Genomic DNA, 18868 nt, shown 5'->3' with positions numbered 1-18868 from the left:
ATGGGATCGTTTTGTTCTAAGACTAGTAGGTACGTAATCAAACTGTTGAGCTTTAAGTATTTTCAACATGATTGCAATAATTAAATGGAGATTTTAGCACACAATAGATGAAATCTATTTTTTAGTATTAGTGTCTCTTACATATTTGTTTGAATCCAATAACTGTAGACTGTAAGTCTGTAAATATTACAAGATGTTTTATTAACACAGCATTATTTTTTTCGCAGATCAATTACACGAGCTATAGAAAAAACTTCAAGTACACCACAAATACGACAACCGCAAGTGCGATCTAAACTTGATACAAACGCCACATCATCTGCACCAACCATTAAAGAACCTGCGTCTTTATCCAATCAGCCAAGAAGAGGAGGAGTTGTAGGAGAAATTGCTAAGCAAGCTGCAGGAGTTGCAATAGTAGCTATCATCCTTCATTATTAGATACTTATTTTGAATATAGGTACATCACAAATTATTTTGGTAGAACTAAATTCAATGGAAAGTCACCACAATATGTGTTTAATACAAACATAATTTTGTTTCCCATGTTATCTAAAGTAAAAATTATTTCATTGTATTACTGATGCAAAATCAGTAGATAGTAATAACTAATAAGTTATAGGTAAGTAATAACTATAACTGTACCTATATGATTAGTGAACACAATTAATGAATATATTTTTCTTTATTGTCTATCATATGTTTAGGGAACTGCAGTAGGTAGGAAAATATCAAATATGTTTGATGATAAAAAAGATGTTGAAACAACAGTTGAATCACCTACTGAGACAGATAATTCAAAATATAATATAGATAATCATATGGAAAATGAAGAATTCACTGAAGATGACAGTGGTGAACAAGGAGATCAAGGAGATTATGGAGATGAAGAAAATAATGATGATTCAGATTAATACTAATAATAAGCATTAAATAATTTAAACAATAGGTTGTTGAATTAATGTGTTTCATGAAATTAAACAAAAATAACATAATGACAAGGCCACAACATTTTTCATAAACACTGAAATAAAATGTAAAGAATAAGTTTAAAAAAGGTGGATAAGTGGATGTCGCTCTGCTGTACAGTAGGTTACAAGTGGGTCACTGTAATGGATGGTGTTAAATTTTAATTCAATGATATAATATCATTGTATGAGAAAAACGATTCTGAGCGAAAACCGTCAGTCAGCCTATGATATTACCAAGTATATTTGATGATATTATTGTGAATAAAGTAATTTATATATAACCTATTTACCTGGAGCCTTGTTTTCAATTTTCAATCCATAGCCATAAAAGTTGAACATTTTATAAATTTTGCTATTGTAACAATATATCAGGAGCCTTGCATTAAATTTTCACGCTTTTTTACCCAACAAATAAAATTTTATTGATATTTATAGAAAAAAAAACTAAAATAATTGAAAACTGACTATGTCCGTAAACAGCTCAAAAAGAGTCAAAATATTTTCAAAATTGTATGGTGTATAGAAATTGAAAATTTAAACATTCAGTAACATTTTAATGTATCTACAGTTAGTCGTTTTTGAATAACAACAAAATAGCAAAATCGTTACATGAAAAATCGAGTGAATATCAAATGTTGTAAAAATATGACTTTCAAACGCTCATAAAAATTTAATTTGACTTTCTTGTAGACATTTTTTTTTTGATAAATGTAGACAAGCTTATGGATAATCTTGTGTTACATTTTCAAATCTTAGATTTAAAAAGAAAATCTTTTATGAATTCTCAACTGAAAATAATTTTCGTGATTTTTCCGTATTTTGTCCAGTTTTGAAATTTAAATACTTATAAACAAAAACAGTGACTAAGGATTTTTAAATTTTTTCATCTGCCTTTGAAACAATTACCCTAGGAGCCTTCTATTAAATTTTCAAGCTTTTTCAACCAACAAATAAAATTTTATTGATATTTATAGAAAAAAAAACTAAAAAAAATAGAAACTGAAAATGTCCGTAAACAGCTCAAAAAGAGTCAAAATATTTTGTAAATTTTATGGTGTATAGAAAATGCTAATATAAACATTCAGTCAAAATTTCATGTCCCTACGGTCATTTGTTTTAGAGTAACACCAAAAACCAAAATCGATTTTCTCAAAAACAGATTTTGCGTAAAAATTCCCGTTTTTCCTTAATTTTTCTTTTGTTTTTTACGTTTCTTTTGAAAACTACTGGGAAATTTTTACTTTTGACCCCCCAAAATACCAACTAGATTCATTTTCCTATTAGAAAAGTTACTGTTGAAGAAAATCCAAGCACTTTTACTGTCCTAAAAGGTGGTAACAGAGTAACAGACACAAAATAAAAATAAAAAAATAAAAAAAAACACACATTATAATAAAATCAATACATTCGCTAAGAATCTAAAAAATATATATATAATATTTATAGTTTAACTAAAACAAATAAAAATTATAACTAAATTCTAGTATCACCAAGTGTAGGTAAACGTTGAACCATTTATTTTTATTTAGTTAGGCTGATGAGGAGGTTCAGTGCTAAAGTACGGCGCTAATATTAGCTTATTGTGGCTTAAATAAAATAGACAATACATTTATTTAAAAGGCCAAATATAAGTTTTTATTCAAATACAGTGGCTGTTTCAATAGTATATTTGCAATGTGTCTCTTGGAAAATAACATATAGGTACTTAATCCCAATTAATGATTAATGTTAGGTACATACTTTATTATAGGTACCTTTAAATTAAATTATATAATGTAATAGCAGGTAGGTCCCTATTCCCTAACTCTAGTTTAAAATTATTTTCTCGATTAAGGGGTAAGTACTTCAATAAGAACTCGTTAAGTGGATGAGATATTATATTGTACAATAAAATACCTCTCGTTTGTTTTAAATTTAAAACCCTTGAATAAGTGAATACATTTTTACTATTACTCACCCATGGCCAAGCACACACTTTTTAAAGCCATTTGAAGTTAAAATGTTGATGAAATTAGATATTTGAACAAAGGATAACGCTGTAGCTTGGTGCAACAAAGGCCAATGACACGTTTTGATAGTGTTCAGAAATTAAAAAAACCAATCGGCCAGTTTTTTAAATATACCCAAACATTTTAAAATTAAAGTTTAATGACATTGGTCAAATAATCTCAAATTCGTCCAAATATATGACATTGCCCTTCTTTGTACCAAGCCACAGATTACGATATTAGTTATTTTGTTGAAATTAAAAAATATATTCTTTGTGGGTACTTGAAATTTGTACGTATATTATTATGTTTTATATACACAATATACAATATGACATCCAAAATAGTTTTTCGTATGCAATGATTCATCATAATATCATTGAATTACAATTTAAGACATTAATTACAGATACTTGTTCAATGACAAAGTACACTCGACACCTACTGTACAGCAGAGTCTCAGAGTGGTTATCTACTTTCCACTTTTTTCTTTTTAATATTATTGGTTTTAAACAATTAATTTTGAATAAATATTAAACTAACAAATATCAAGCTTACTAACATTAAGTTGCAAACTTGACATATATGTTAACTATAACCTTTGAACTTTTCTGTATCTTTATTGTTTAGTATTTTGCCAATCAAGTCCTTCATCAATCATCATTGAAAACCGACTGATCAATTCATCACCGTGACTAAGTCCAAGATTCCAAGAGATATTTTCTACTCACCATACATTTCGTTAAATGAAAACTTATTTTTATAATCAATAGATAAAAATAGACTAGATCAGATAACTTAATGCTCAGTTGTAATTGAATTCGAATTTAACACATACATTACAGTGACCTATAGGTACTCAATAAAATTATATAGATTTTGTATGCAATAAAAAAAATTAATATTTTTTTTCAAGACTTTTACCCATATATTACATGCAATTTTAAATCATTGTATGCCTGTAAAAATTAAAAAGGGCTCTCCTGTAAATATGAGAATAAAAATGTCAGAAGAGACCCACACCTTCGATTACTCAGCTCAAACCTTAATTAGTTTAAACAAAACTTTATTATTTCAATATTTCATAATTAACCTTAAAAAATCTCATATAAACATTCTGCTTTGGATCGTGAAATTTAGAATAAGTTGCCATTTTAAAGTAACATATGCACCTGCTACTTACACAAACAAACGGTAGTGGGAAAAAATAGCATTATAATAATATTGTATGAAGCCATGAAGGTATAATTTAAATTAAAAAAAACTTGTAGTATACGTATAATATTTGCAAGTGCACAACTGTAATATTATAATTTGCAACAATGTAAGTGAATATAGTTTTTACCATTATATTGTAAGTTGTGGTTAAATACTTAAATTGAATTAAACTTTACAGCGTATGGAATTATATCTTAACCAACTATATTTTTTAACTGAGGTAAAGTCAATAAAATCAATGCAAATCAAATCAATGTTTTAATTAATCATTTTATCAAAATCAGTAAAATATAGAAAATTGAAATTCCGTTAGGAGTCGATATATTTTAATATTGAGTAGAGAAATGTGTAAGTCTCGGAGGCTCTTCATTTTCGGCTATCCAAATGTCTCCGTTCTTACCGTTTTTCATAACGTGAAGAAATGCAGCTTTATAGTAATCAGTGCTGTAATACAAATTTTCAAATTTTCAAATGTTTTGAGTTTTTTTATTTATATATTATCTACTACAATTAATGTAACACCCTAACGTAATCACGTGATCGGATGCATTACCTCTGTATTATTAGTTTTCTATTTGGATTCGGGATCTCTTCGCCACTCGTAATTAACTCCTCAATTTCTTGTTCTAAAGCTTTTTTCCCTTCAATGTTGTTTTCGAAACCGTCGAACGTTACGCCTGGACAAATGGCCATGACTCTAACGTTATTTCCGGTCGCTTTCGAATTGAACGGACACTTGAAACGCATAACAATTTGGTTGTTAATATTAAAAAGAATAGCTTTTACACTCTTAAGTCTTAAAATAAGAATAAATGACAAAAATGTCCGAATTGTGAAATATATTGTAAGCTATTCACGGTATACTCACTCCAATACATTTCGTAAAGTCGATAACAGCTCTTTTGGTCGATTGATACATGGGTAAGACAGTGTTGGATAGTCCAACTATCGATGCTACATTAATTACCGCAGAGTTCTTGTCTACTTTGTTTTCAATGTACTTGAGACCTAGTATGGTACCACGGACTACTGCTTTCTATAATCCGAAGGTATAAAAACATTTAATAAGAACTGATACTTTTAAAAATAAAAAAATAATATTAGAACTGTTCCTGTTTTGTTTCTCGTTAACCCTCATTCATAAATAATAGTATAACTGTGAATTGAATTAAATTAAAAAGATCGTGGCAATATAAAAATATTACTGGTGCAAGATTTAGGTGATTCTATATACTTGGTTACTTACGTAATTTAAATCGATGGCCAGCTCCCATGAAGTCAAGTACTTGGACATGATACCAGCATTATTAACAACGATGTTTATTTTTCCAAATTTTTCAATAGTTTTCTTAAAAGAATCTAAGAACATATATGAAATAAACAATTAAAATTAAAAAATGTTCCAAATTTTATATAAATTATTGTAATTTTTTATGTTTACACAACATGAACTATTGACATCGTTGTTTACCTTCGAACTCGATTTCATTGGTAACATCACACTTTATGAATAATAATCTACTTGAAGACGATTTGTATTTGGTTTCTAATAAACTGATCGCATTATTTCCTATTTCTTCGTTAATATCTAATAAAGACACCTATATAAAAATTAATAGTAATAAATGTTTCATGTAAAAAGATATTTTTGAATAATCATTATGATATTTATACACTTGGCAAAAATAAGTACAATAAGACTAATAAGAGGCTCTGTCATAAATGATTGAAAAGTGATTTTATCGGACACCAATATTATTGCGAAAATTCATCAAATTTTTAAGGTAAACTGTAAATTTTTCTTTACAGGTATTTGAAAAAATGCACGAAATATACATTTCAGACACCGAGTGTTGGACACTTGTCTCATTTCGATCACCTCGGCGTAGGATAGAGTTTATCGAGTATTATTATTTATTATTAAGAATTCGAATGTGATGATAATAATTTTATAGCTTATACATTTTTAAAGAAGGAACTGATTGATGCTCAGTTTACTATAGTGTTGAAAACTCTTCTAAATAATTAATTAATTGTTAAAGATTTTGAACGTTTTTTAAAAGTCTAGTAATAATTGTTAATATGTAGGTACGAATAGCTTTGTATACGTTCTTGAATGAAAAACTGCATTAAAAAACTATTTAGAAATTCTACAAAATAATGAAATTTAACAAAAAATTGTATGTAATTCAAATTTTAAATTTCAAATTTTTTTAACATAAATATGTTTTAGAACTGGATACACGATAAAATGTTTCTAACCGATTTTTCGTAAGGTTTTCGTATGGTTTCAATTATATTGGTTTTTTTTATCGTTGAACACTCATTATTTCAAAAAGTATTGACTTTTTTTCAAATTAATTTTAGTCTCATGATTTTCTATATTTGTATACATTTTTAATATTCTTCACCCTTATATTTATTAGGTGAACCACCATCGACTTTTGATTTTCAAATGATAACCTATATAAATAATTGCATAAATTATAAGAGCTATATTTTTCATGAATTTTCACATTATAATTTTCAACTTTCGTTTACTCGTTGCTGAGTTATAGCTACTCAAAGTTGGGTGGTTTTAGAAGGTTTTTAGGTGTTCTACATACATACTACATAATCAGCACCGTCGGGAACTAGGATTTTTATTTGTAAAGACCAGAAGGTATAATAGTAATAAATTCGATATCGTTGAATCCGCGATTGATAATCATTGTACTTTGTACCTATTATAATTTAAAGGATCAAAGCCTGCACGGCGCCCGACGTACGCACACTTTGTTACAGTGCAATAGAAACGGTTATTTACCTACAGATGGTATTTACTATTTAGTACAGACAATGCTATTCTTCTTTATATTTTATAAGTATTGTTATGACCGGTGGCAAGATCACCTTAAGTGGGGCGAACTGCGCGACACCCAGTCAAATGGGTATTATACAATACATTTAGGGGCACAACTTTAGCTTACTGTACTATTTGAATTGATTTGAAAAGTGTAATATCTTTTGCCTTGGGACATAAAAATCCCGATAGCGGGGCATCTACTAAACTGACAAAGTATAACACATTTAATCACAAAACCTCCTTCCAAAACCACCCAACTTTGAGCAGCTATAACTCATCAACGAGTTAACGAAAGTTGAACATTTTAACGTGAAAATTCAAAAAAAATAGCTTCATTAATTTATGCAATTATTTATATAGGTTGTCATTTGAAAATCAAAAGTCGATGGTGGTTTACCTAATAAATATAAGGGTGAAAAATATTAAAAATGTATACAAATATAGAAAATCATGAGACTAAAATTAATTTGAAAAAAAATTTGAAAAAAAGTCAATACTTTTTGAAATAATGAGTGTTCAACGATAAACAAATCACCCTGTATATGATATATTATATTATATACATCTATAGTATATATACCTATACATACAGGGTGATTTATTTAACGTAACACACATTATTTCAAAAAGTATTAATGTTTATGAAAATATTTTTTTTTACATAATTTATAGCCGTTTTAGATAAAAAAAAAACTTAAAAATGATGTTTTTAACGACTAGAAAGCATGACATTTTTTTTTCAAAATGTTATACTTTTTGAAATAATGAGTGATAATTATAATCATCTGGTATATAGTATTTTCGAGCTATTGTTATCTGCCTTTCTGGCCACTTGCCTGCACTGTTCTTATCGTTATGGGATATAACTTATATAATATTATCTTATTGTTGCATAATTCCATAATATAATGAGTTCAAAGTCAAAAAATTAACGCCACTTACTACCGAAGGTAGTAGTTTCACATCAGCATCGAGTATGAAAAATACGCCACATACGTTTCAATTATGAGTGCGTTCAATTTTAATAGGATGTCACCACACTTCAGTTTCCTTTTACACTCTGAACCACTCACCTTTGTGCTGTCAGCTTTTTATATTAGAGTTAATTGATCTATTACCATACTTGAGGTTAATACGAGTTAATTTGTTTTCTTACGTTGGTTTTTTTTATGATATTTATATTTTTTATGCAATTTATTAGCATTTTAAATTGTAAAATTTTAGATACTTATAACTTTCATAAATACTGAAACGTCGTAAAAAATCCGACGTAAGAACAAAGATAATGTTCTGAGCATTAAGTTATACCACAGGTCAGTTCACTCTAATATTAAAGCTAACAACATAAGGTTGGTTCTGCTGAACATAAATATGCCATGTGGCGCGTGGGCCAGAGAGAGAAAACAATAATATTGCACTGACATTCTCTTAACAAAAATTTTAATTCAAAAATAAATGTGTATAAAAATCGAAATTGTTAATTTTTTTTCTCATATTATAATTATATTATTTCTTATTGATGTGGAAGGTATTAATAATTGATAACTCAATCTTATTACAATATTACATCATCAATGTAAACCATACAACTATACAAGCATTTTTTATCAATATATTTGGAATAAAAATCGTAGTGGAAAAACATCGGAACCATCGTCAAAATATAACAATTTACTACAAGGGCGTCATTTAAGTGTTCAACAGAGAGGGGCAAAACTTACCATAAAGGTAACAAAAAAAAAAATAACTCGCAACCTATTCTCCATTTACTGTCTTATTTATCTCATTACAATACAATATTATCATCTTACGGTTTTTTGTATAGTATGGATAGGTCATACGCACAAAATTACAAATAATATTGTTATGCATAAAATACATGAAAAACTAAATAAATAAAGTACATAGGTACCTAAGTGGTGTTGTTTGAGATTTCTCGATAGAGGATATAGGTCGATCAAATTAAATTACAATACAAAACACTGCAGCTGCTAAAATGAATGGTACCAGCTATACCTAAATGTAGGTACTTAAAAGTGAAAAATAAATATTATCGGAGAAATAAAGAAGAATAAAGTTTAGAAATAAAATTGTATGGAATTATAATATTATCATTGTTTTCGAATATGTCCGCATTGCAAATGTTTTGTAAATGTATACATAACAAAAATATCTGCGTAATTTTGATCGACAGAAGAAGAATACACAATGACTATTGCTCGCAATTCAAAATACTTAATACAAGCAGGTATAATAATATTTATTTATTTATTTTCGTAAAAAAAATTACAATTACACGTAAATACAATAAATTACATTAGCTGATACGTATATTATGTTACTTCACACACACACACGACACACCACTTACACAAAATCTTATACACACACCCACACGCTCACCATTTAAATTATATTCGAACTTCAAAAAGGGGAAAATAAGTAATCGCTATACTGTACATTAGGAGTCAAGTTAACGTCGTCATTGAGTAGATTATTTTAATGGATGTGTTAATTTTGATTTTTGAATTCAATGATAAATCATTGCATATACTTACAACTTACAAAATACAATTCTGAGCGGATATGGTTTGTCAGCCTATTATTGTTATTCTATTTTATAAATTCACGGATGTATTATTATCATTTATCATAATGAATATTAAAAATTTAAATTTACTATTGCTATTAATTATTATATTAACCAATTTTTTTTATTAGGAATATAATATACGGAATAAACCATAGAATGTCATTGTGTAGGTACCTAAACAAAATATAATAATATACACACGTTTCAAACCCATACAAAAAATATTTTTGAACCACAACAAAATAACTAAAATATTTATTATTTGTTTAAATATCAAATTTCGTCTACATTTTAACTTCAAATGTCTCTATAAAAAATTTGTATTTAATATTTATTGGTTTCGGTATGAACTACTTATGAGGAACTTGTATTACATTTCCATGTCTTAACTAAAAAATAGAACATCACATTTTTATAAATTTTAACTTGAAAATAATTTGCGAATTGTCAATATTTTGTCAAAATTTAAAATTCAAATGCTAGTAATAACAATTGTGGCTATATAAATTTTAAATATTTTAAAGTTTTTAAAGGAAGAACTTTTATGGAATCTTATATACAATTTTTAAGCTTTCTGACCAAGTCAGCCTGAAAAACCTTTTTTTAATATTTATAGAAAAAATGAGTAAAAAATTCGATACCTAATTTGAAATTTTTATAAATAGCTTAAATTGATAATAAATACTTTGAAAATTGAATTGAATATAAAAACTAACCTAAACATTTTTATAACGATAACATTTTTCAAGTTTCTACGATTAATAAAGATTTAAATACAACAAAAAAAACTAATAATATTTGACGAGAAAATGTTATTTTACACATGAATCTAATTTCAGGCGCTTATAGAAAATTTAGGTATATGTGGTTTTATACTAAGCTTTTTTTTTTAAATTACATAATAATAACATTTTGAAGAACTTGTAATCTTTCCTTAAGATTTAAAATCTTAGGAATGAATATTGAAAATTAAAAAATTTTTAATGACAAAATAATTTTCTAATTTTCGCGATTTTGACGTATTTGAACAAAAAGTTTTACAAAAAGTAGTTAGAACAAGCACTCATAGCACATTTACTCTTAACTTTTTTTTAAAACCCAGTATAATTCATGAGGGTATTTGTATTAAATTGTCAACCTTTCGGACAGAGCGTAATTGTTTTTTTTATCGACATTTATAAAAAAAAAAACTAAAAAAGGTAAATTTCAAAGTCTATAAATAGCTGATAAAGAGTCGTCGAAAACTTAACGTATATAGACAAATTTAATATAAACATTTGGTAAAAATTTCAAGTGTCATTACAACAAAATATCAAAACCGATTTTATAAATCTGGTTAAAATTAGATTATATTGTTATTACTTATTCATTTTTTACTTACGAATGCTCCGTTTTTTAGCAACTCGTCGACAATTGCGAGACCCATTCCTTGACCACCACCTGTTACCAGTGCTACAGTTCCGTGCAATTCACCGTTTAAAATTTGAGTGTTCATCGCAATATAGTATTTGTGCCGAAATGTCAAATAACAACGAATCGATCCAAAAATACCACACAAAGTTTGATCTTGTAAACTCTAAGAGAAGAATTTGAGTTATTAAAATAGTGTAAAAATATCAACCGTCAAATATAAAACCTTAAAAAAATTTATTTTAAATAATGTATAATAAATAATATATACCTAGCCACCTAGGTACCTATTAATTACTATATATAATATGGTATATTATATTTATACCAATTTTTTTTATTTTAAGAATGATTTTTAAGTTTTTATTTTTGGCTTACTAAATATTTTTTGTTCAATAATTCTCTAATAAACTAAGTTGCTTAAATAAATCTATAAATTTAATCTTCTCTGTATTTAATGCTCTTACTACAATGCTTCTGAGTGTTTCTAAAGCGCGTTTTGTCCCTTCACTTTTAACGGATTGTAATTGCGGTTTTTAATCAGATTTATCATCGGAATTAAATCAATTTTAGTCTACTTTTCGAGAAAATCTAAATTGTTATCGCAGTATTAACCTATGATTTAATAGCGTGTTATTGATTATGATTTATTATCTCTGTAAGTTGATCCCATTCGGCATTCACTATTGTTATCATAAGAAATATACAATTCATATAGGTCCATAAATTAAATTATTTTTCTGCTTATTATTATTATTTTTAACTTGTCACAGCACTTTCTAATAAAAAAAATATTATAAGAATATAATTTCTAATATACAAAAATATAAAACTATTCTTGATACAATAGTCAGTTTTTACTGATAAATTGTTCTATTTCAAACAAAAATTCAGGAAGGATAACACATATAGGGTCAAAATTCTGATGTGGGGATATATAAGGCCAAACCTAGGTACTAGTTACTTAAACTACTAGTTATGGTTACAACCTATTATTTCAAATTCTTCACCTTTCCTTTGTAAAATGAGTCCATTAAGTAGTAAGTACTAGGAATTACTTTTGTCCAGGCACTGTAGACAGGGAGCTACTGACGGTTTGACCTCACCCATTTTAGCTTCCTTGAAATTTTTATAGCTAATATAGAATCGGGGCTGCTGAATACGATAGGAAATCGGCTGTTTAGTAGTGTGTCTCAAAGGGGGAGGGAGTATCTCGAAAGTTGGAACAAAAATCAACCGACTTAAGTTTTTTTTTTCATAGCTAAGATAAGAAATTTTATTAAAAGGTTCCCAACAAAATTTTCTACTTATAGCAAAACAATTAAGTTTAGCGTTATTAAGTAACAATATTTTTTTAGGAGCATTTGAATAGGCGCTAAAGTCAGTTGATTTTTGTCCCAATTTTGGATAGAAACGAATAAAAAATAATAATATTATAATATAAATCAACTTACAGGCTATAATAAATAATAACAATATAAATTAATATCCAGACCGACAAGCTTTCTCCGCTCAGAATCGTTAATATTACATTATAATATCATCGAATATTTGAATTCAAGTTTAATACAATCCATTATACACTGACCCACTTGTAACCTACTGTACAGCAGAGCGACATCCACTTACAAGCTTTTTTTTATTTCATAGTACAAATTTAAATAGTAAAACAATTAAAATTGTATATTAAAAAAGTCATATTCTTTCTTGATTGTTATTAACTTTTGGGTCAATACCAGTATACCACCTTACCATAGAACAGTATGAATAGGTTCATGGTATAAATTGGTAATCGCTTAAAATTAATCTAAATATTTTTAAAATGTCATTGCGTATAGTAAAGTTTATAAATTAATAATACACATAAAAGTTTTAACTTTAAGTTCTTATGAATAATGTTTCCGAATTACAACAAAATTACTAACATTGATATATAGCCCGCCATATAGGTATTGATAACTTTGATTAAATATGTAATTTTGTCCAAATTTGTACTTAAAATGTCTATAAAAAAATTAAGACTATTATGCACATAGTCTAAATAAATAAATAAATTTTGTTTTTTAAATTTTTTGGTTCCAGCATAATAACCACAGAATATAACAATAACAATGTAATAACTACTTACCTATGACTTATGACTTATGAGGAACGTTATATTAAATTTACAAGGCGTAGCTTTAAAAATTAAACTTTTGATACATTTTTAACTGGGTATTATATTAATTGCAAATTTTCGTAATGTTGACGAATTTTCATAATTATTATTTTTTTAATTGTCTTGGAAGTTGGAACTAACTGTTGTAAAAATTGTTATATGTAATATTATTATTTCGTGCCTCTCAATTTTTGACACCGGATGGCGCGACGATCGAGCCTTTGGCTAACTCTGTCAGCCAAACAATCCTTGAGGTGGACTGTGGACTGTGGAGGAATATAATATAGGCACTAGATAGTGTTCAACGTCTCGTATATTAGTAGGGATTAACTGTGCGTTAGATGAACTTGAAGTAATTAACCTAGTATTGTTTTAACTAGGAACAGTTTATAGTATTAGACTTTTAGTTAAAATGATTAAAATATTTCTAATTAAACGTAATAGAGCTAAATAGTTTTTTTTTAAACATTTAATTTAATTTTATACAATTTCAAATTTTCAATACATAATTGTGGTATGTATAGCGTAGTAATTGACAGTGGTTATAGGCGTACATTTGTTTGTTTCACTTATAGTTTATTTATTTTAATACTTACAATACATGGGTTATAAAAAATATTCAGATATACTCAGGTAGTCGCAGGTAATCAGGCTTATTATATTTTAATGAAGATCTTAAACACTATTTTAGTTCAATTATTTGAATTGTTTTTGTTTTTGTGGAAATGTGTAAAATAATTGTAGGTATGTTATAATGTATTATTGGTTATAATAACGTATTAGTTATTATAGAACCAACTGTATAGTACCTAGGTATATAATATAGTGTTATGATAATATCTATAATATGACGTGAATATGTAATAGCGAGCTATAAATTATAATTGTAAATACCATTTATAATGAGAAAATACGTATTATTATTGTATTTGTTTAAGGTAACAACAAAAAAAATATAAAAATTTTTATAAATAATAAGTAGGTTGGCGTATGCGTTATATACGATATTTATGAGTGATTTATATATTCAATATATATTCGCAACACACTATATACATCACAATTTATTATTGTTTATTTAGATCAACATGAGATGTATTTATATCGTATGGATACTTTTTTTAAAATTGGTGTGCTGTGAGTTAGAAGTTAGAATTGCGGATGGAATTCTCAAAGGGCAAGTTCTACAGTCGAGAGATGGACGGACTTATTACTCCTATACCGGGATACCATATGCAAGACCACCAATTGGAGAATTAAGGTTTAAGGTATTAACATTGAATATACTATTTACTATTTATATTCCATATACGCCCAAAACGTGAAATTAGTTATTTTAAATTAAAAATTCCTCACATGAAATGCTAAATTAAATAAAGTATATAATTGAGTGGAGGCATATCCTACCGACACAAAATTAATTCACGTAGAAATTATCATAAAATTATTATATAAATTGTTTAAAATAGTTTGCATGAAAAAAAAAACAATCATGTCTGTCATTTGTTTCAGTACAATTTTTCTTATTATTTTCATTCAATATAATTTTGACTTATTAGATATTAGCTGGAAAACCGTTACTATTCCGCTAAAATTGTGACGTCTGATCAACCTCCTCCCAACTAGTCCCAAGTTAAGATTAATAGATACATGCAATATTTTTTTTTTAAATCTATTAAAGGCACCACAACCAGTTGAACCTTGGAACGGAAAATTGGATGCCTCGAGAGAATCGAACAAAATATGCATTCAAAATAATGTCGCAGATAGCCACGAAGATTGTTTGTACTTAAACGTGTTCACTCCAAAAGTTGATAAAAAGTTTTTACCAGTAATGTTTTGGATTCACGGTGGTATGTTTTCCCGTGGCCGTGGTGGGCCTGGCATACACGGACCTGAATATTTTATGGACAAAGACGTGCTACTTGTCACTATAAATTATAGGCTCGGTGTATTAGGTAAGTCATGGGCATATCCAAGGGGGGGGGGGGAGAGTAGGGATTTTATTTTTGGCCGTAAATAATGTTTTCATACTATTAAAAAAATTATATATTTCCCATAGTTACACTTAAATATTAAATTATAGAGATTTGCAATTTTAAAATGCTCATAACTTGGTTTAAAATTTTAAAAAAATGTTAATATATACCTATATTATATTAAAATGTTTAAGTCACACATTTATTTTTTAACAGTTGAAACAAGTTTTACAAAAAAAATTATTACTATTCATTCATATGTGTATTTTAGCTATTATTCAATTAATGCGTGTGCTTGTAAAGGGTTTCTTAGTACCGAGGATGATGTGATACCCGGAAACTATGGAATGAAAGATCAAGTAATGGCTTTACGTTGGGTACAAAAAAACATCATTCATTTCAACGGTGATCCTAGCCAAGTGACAATATTTGGCGAAAGCACAGGAGGCGCTAGTACAGGATTTCATATGTTATCACCAATGAGTAAAGGTCTTTTTCATAAAGTTATACTTCAAAGTGGTAGTCCAGTTTGTAAATGGGCTGTTTCGCCTATTGGACTTCCTCGTAAACGCGCTCACGCGGTAGCACTTATCGCTGGGTGTAATTTCGATACTTCCGAGGACATATTGCAATGCTTGAGAAAACTTTCAGCCGACTATATTATCGATCTTCAAAACAGATTATATGTAAGTGTACAATTAAATTAAACTATTTCATAAATTATTGTTTCTCCAATTTTTTATTTTTTTCATGATATAGTAATACCTATGCGGACATATTTTAATAAAATTAAAAATTCTAAGTAATAGAAATCATTTATATTTTATAAACTATAATATAATAATGACATACTCTACGGTTTTTAACTTCGATAATGTACAGGGTAGCCCACGGAAGACAGACGATTTTGTTTGAGTAGTAGGTACCTATATATACTTGGTTATTTTTTAAGTTAAAACAATTTGATTTGCTTATTTAATTAGATAATCACATCATGCCATTTAAATTTTTTTTGAAATAACGCCAATCATATGATGACTATCTTGTCCATAACACGGTGCAAGTCTGTTCATAAAGCTGAGGTGAACGAGCTCTATAGTGACGTGTTGTCGAGCAGATCGCCGAGGTTCCTCAGAAATACATCATAAACCTACACAATATTGTACATGGTTACAGTACAAGCTGGCCAGGGTGTTTCTTCCCCAATGAAATGAAAATGTCTTATAAAATATTAAAATAAAATTATTTTAGATTAAAAAATAACCGAGCTACTGCTTATTCAAAAATGACTTTTGTTCTGTGGTCTACTTCGTATGATATGAAAGTTTTATAAATATTTTCGATGAAATGTTTAATATTTGGTCTATGATTAAGGCATGGCTTTCACATCCGTGTATACAGTTTAATCCTGTCGTCGAAAATTGTGATTCTGGCCAAGAAGCATTTCTCTGTCATCATCCTATATACGATTTTAAACAAGAGTCGTTTGTACCTGCTATTGTTGGTCTGAATTCAGCTGAAGGTGGTCTGTTTGTGGCTTGTGAGTTCCATTATTAATTAAAATACATTTATAAAACATCACTTATTGTTTATGAAAGCAGTTTAAAGTGTTATTGCTTATTAATTATTAGGGTGAGAATTTGAATGCATAATTAATTGTTTCTTAGTATGCTTCCATACATTTTTTACCAAAAATGTATTCTAGGAAATGCAGTATTTTTAGCTGTATTTCAGTATTTGATTCATTTTCAATACAATATAGGTACCGATTTCATTATTTTTACTAATATTTTTATATAATTTAAGGTTGACAGACAACCTGTTAGTACATGATATGATAATATTACGAGATGGTACTGCGTTAGTTTATTTATAATGTACCAATAATCGAGTTTTTTCTTGCATATTATTTTTAATTACTTTTTTAGGAAATTTTTTTATCATTAATTATTATTTGAGGCCATCCGTTTTCTGTTAGCCTGGCCCCACTGTATAAGTTCATATTTTTAACGTATATTATTAAGGTCAGAAATGCTGCAATATTCAAAACATTTTTCTTATTTTTTTAGGGCAAGACATTTTTTGCCTTAGTTATTGATAATATTGAAAACCCATCAATCAATTCTTGACATTTGGTTGACGCGTACATAATATCATGTATATGACTTGTTTATATTTTCTGTTGGCTTAGCCCTGTACAACAGCACTTCTTTGATGTACACTGAGTTCCAGACGTATTTCAACCGTATATTATCAATTATGCTATTTTATTACCAGTACACTAGACCGGAAGATTTAGACGAAATCGGAGAAAGAGTGTTGAAAGAATATTTTCCATCAGGAAGATTGGACGACAATACACATTCGAATGCGGTTAACGTAATAAACTCAATAATGTATACCTATCAATTATAATATTTGAACAAATATTTTCTTTTTAATGTATATTATATATAATATATACCGAGTGTCCACGAAAACAAAACTTAGTACACTGTATATTACTCATTTTACTCAGTATGTATAAACATAATTTTGAATTCTGTTAACGGGAAATAAAATTAGACTATCTTTAACGGATCATAAATCTCCCGTAGACAGAATTCTAAAATATGAATAAGGTGCTGAGTAGTTTAGGTAACTATAGGAGTTATATAGAGTGTACACAGTGTTCATGGACACACGTTTTATATACGTAACATATGATTTCAGATGATAGGCGATGGATGTTTTACTCACTGCATAGTTGATATGGCAAAAAAATTGTCGTCGCCAGTCTACAGTTATTATTACGATTATCAAAATGAGTTTTCGTATAACAAACTATTTGGCTCATGCCAAAAAAGTCTAGGAGTCACTCACGCGGATGAACTAAACAGTCTGTTTAAAAATAGTAATTTAAACCCAAACGATTTAAACGCGGACGATCTCAAAGTTTCCAGACTAATGGTCAATATTTGGTATAGATTTGCGATTTCTGAGTAAGTACCTAAATGTACCAGTAATATTATTGATATCATTATTAGATATTTAGATGTGCAATTAATTTTGAATACTGAGCAAAAATATTTGAATAATGTACATTTAATCCACAGACCCTAGTACCATGGGCTATGAGACTAGGTTATGTAAAAAAAAATAATTTAATTTTAAACCAATCATGTTTTATTTTGATACATTATAGTATTTTATTAGAAGGTTGACCATTATAGAAAGAAAATCTTTGTAGGAATTATGTTTATTCTACATAATTACTGTGTATTTTGTAGATAAATAGAAATAAATATTTTTCAGGACTCCTACTATTGACGGGACAGATACCGGGACTGCTTGGCCAAAATTTACTTACGATGAACAATTTAGCGTTTTACACATTGATTCAGCGCAACCAAAAATCATACAAAATCCATTCGACGAGAAATATAAATTCTGGAACCAACTGCCTTACAATTTTCGTCTAAATCAAACGATGTCACGAAAAATAGCAGACATAAAAACTGAACTATAGTTTTACTATCGTATACATTGGAAATTGGATAGTATAAATATCGAGTAAATAGGTAGCAGAGGTACTTATTTATGTATTTACTAAACACTTTTAAGTTTTGAACATTCATGGATTCATACCTATATCTAGCACAATACATATTATAAACTATATTATATTAAAAAAAAAAATTGTCATGATATTTAAAAATCTAAATGA

At 27.9% G+C, this 18868-nt stretch overlaps 3 protein-coding genes across 8 annotated transcripts; 2 read left to right on the top strand and 1 right to left on the bottom strand.

Annotated features, from left to right (window-relative positions):
- LOC132950701 (uncharacterized) lies at window positions 1–3646 on the top strand. Its single transcript, XM_061022240.1, has 3 exons — window positions 1–29; window positions 228–417; window positions 708–3646. Exons 1-3 carry the CDS (start codon window positions 1–3, stop codon window positions 912–914), a joined length of 426 nt encoding a protein of 141 aa, XP_060878223.1. The 3' UTR covers window positions 915–3646.
- A 770-nt stretch (window positions 3647–4416) lies between these two features.
- Window positions 4417–13425, bottom strand: LOC132950539 (15-hydroxyprostaglandin dehydrogenase [NAD(+)]-like). Of its 3 annotated transcripts, none has more exons than XM_061022044.1 (7): window positions 13154–13425; window positions 10997–11191; window positions 5649–5778; window positions 5424–5536; window positions 5046–5213; window positions 4731–4912; window positions 4417–4621 (listed from the first exon to the last, which is right to left on the bottom strand). In XM_061022044.1, exons 2-7 carry the CDS (start codon window positions 11108–11110, stop codon window positions 4504–4506), a joined length of 825 nt encoding a protein of 274 aa, XP_060878027.1. In that variant the 5' UTR covers window positions 11111–11191; window positions 13154–13425; the 3' UTR covers window positions 4417–4503. The 3 variants fall into 3 exon arrangements, with proteins under 3 accessions (XP_060878027.1, XP_060878028.1, XP_060878029.1); XM_061022045.1 differs by lacking the exon at window positions 13154–13425 and adding an exon at window positions 11493–11557; XM_061022046.1 differs by lacking the exon at window positions 13154–13425 and adding an exon at window positions 11404–11482.
- On the top strand, window positions 7992–18853 carry LOC132950537 (juvenile hormone esterase-like). Of its 4 annotated transcripts, none has more exons than XM_061022040.1 (8): window positions 7992–8750; window positions 14266–14451; window positions 14865–15141; window positions 15466–15848; window positions 16537–16702; window positions 17354–17541; window positions 17875–18143; window positions 18457–18853. In XM_061022040.1, exons 2-8 carry the CDS (start codon window positions 14272–14274, stop codon window positions 18668–18670), a joined length of 1677 nt encoding a protein of 558 aa, XP_060878023.1. In that variant the 5' UTR covers window positions 7992–8750; window positions 14266–14271; the 3' UTR covers window positions 18671–18853. The 4 variants fall into 4 exon arrangements, with proteins under 4 accessions (XP_060878023.1, XP_060878025.1, XP_060878022.1 ...); XM_061022039.1 differs by lacking the exon at window positions 7992–8750 and adding an exon at window positions 13481–13697; XM_061022041.1 differs by lacking the exon at window positions 7992–8750 and adding an exon at window positions 13688–13826.
- The last annotated feature ends 15 nt before the right edge of the window (window positions 18854–18868 follow it).

The sequence above is a fragment of the Metopolophium dirhodum genome, chromosome 8 (genome assembly GCF_019925205.1).
Source record: "Metopolophium dirhodum isolate CAU chromosome 8, ASM1992520v1, whole genome shotgun sequence".
NCBI classification, from domain to species: domain Eukaryota; kingdom Metazoa; phylum Arthropoda; class Insecta; order Hemiptera; family Aphididae; genus Metopolophium; species Metopolophium dirhodum.
This window is presented reverse-complemented; position numbering and strand designations above follow the sequence as displayed.

Bases quoted from the DNA above. Each gene is read 5' to 3' on its own strand.
- LOC132950701 (XM_061022240.1), top strand. From the start codon at position 1: ATGGGATCGTTTTGTTCTAAGACTAGTAG. The intron at 30-227 runs GTACGTAATCAA...TTTTTTTCGCAG, and splicing joins TTTTGTTCTAAGACTAGTAG to ATCAATTACACGAGCTATAG. The intron at 418-707 runs GTAGCTATCATC...TCATATGTTTAG, and splicing joins AAGCTGCAGGAGTTGCAATA to GGAACTGCAGTAGGTAGGAA.
- LOC132950539 (XM_061022044.1), bottom strand. From the start codon at position 11,110: ATGAACACTCAAATTTTAAACGGTGAATTGCACGGAACTGTAGCACTG. The intron at 5,537-5,648 runs GTAAACAACGAT...ATATGTTCTTAG, and splicing joins CAATGAAATCGAGTTCGAAG to ATTCTTTTAAGAAAACTATT. The intron at 4,622-4,730 runs GTAATGCATCCG...TTTGTATTACAG, and splicing joins AGAAAACTAATAATACAGAG to CACTGATTACTATAAAGCTG.
- LOC132950537 (XM_061022040.1), top strand. From the start codon at position 14,272: ATGAGATGTATTTATATCGTATGGATACTTTTTTTAAAATTGGTGTGC. The intron at 16,703-17,353 runs GTGAGTTCCATT...CTGTTGGCTTAG, and splicing joins AGGTGGTCTGTTTGTGGCTT to CCCTGTACAACAGCACTTCT. The intron at 18,144-18,456 runs GTAAGTACCTAA...AATATTTTTCAG, and splicing joins TATAGATTTGCGATTTCTGA to GACTCCTACTATTGACGGGA.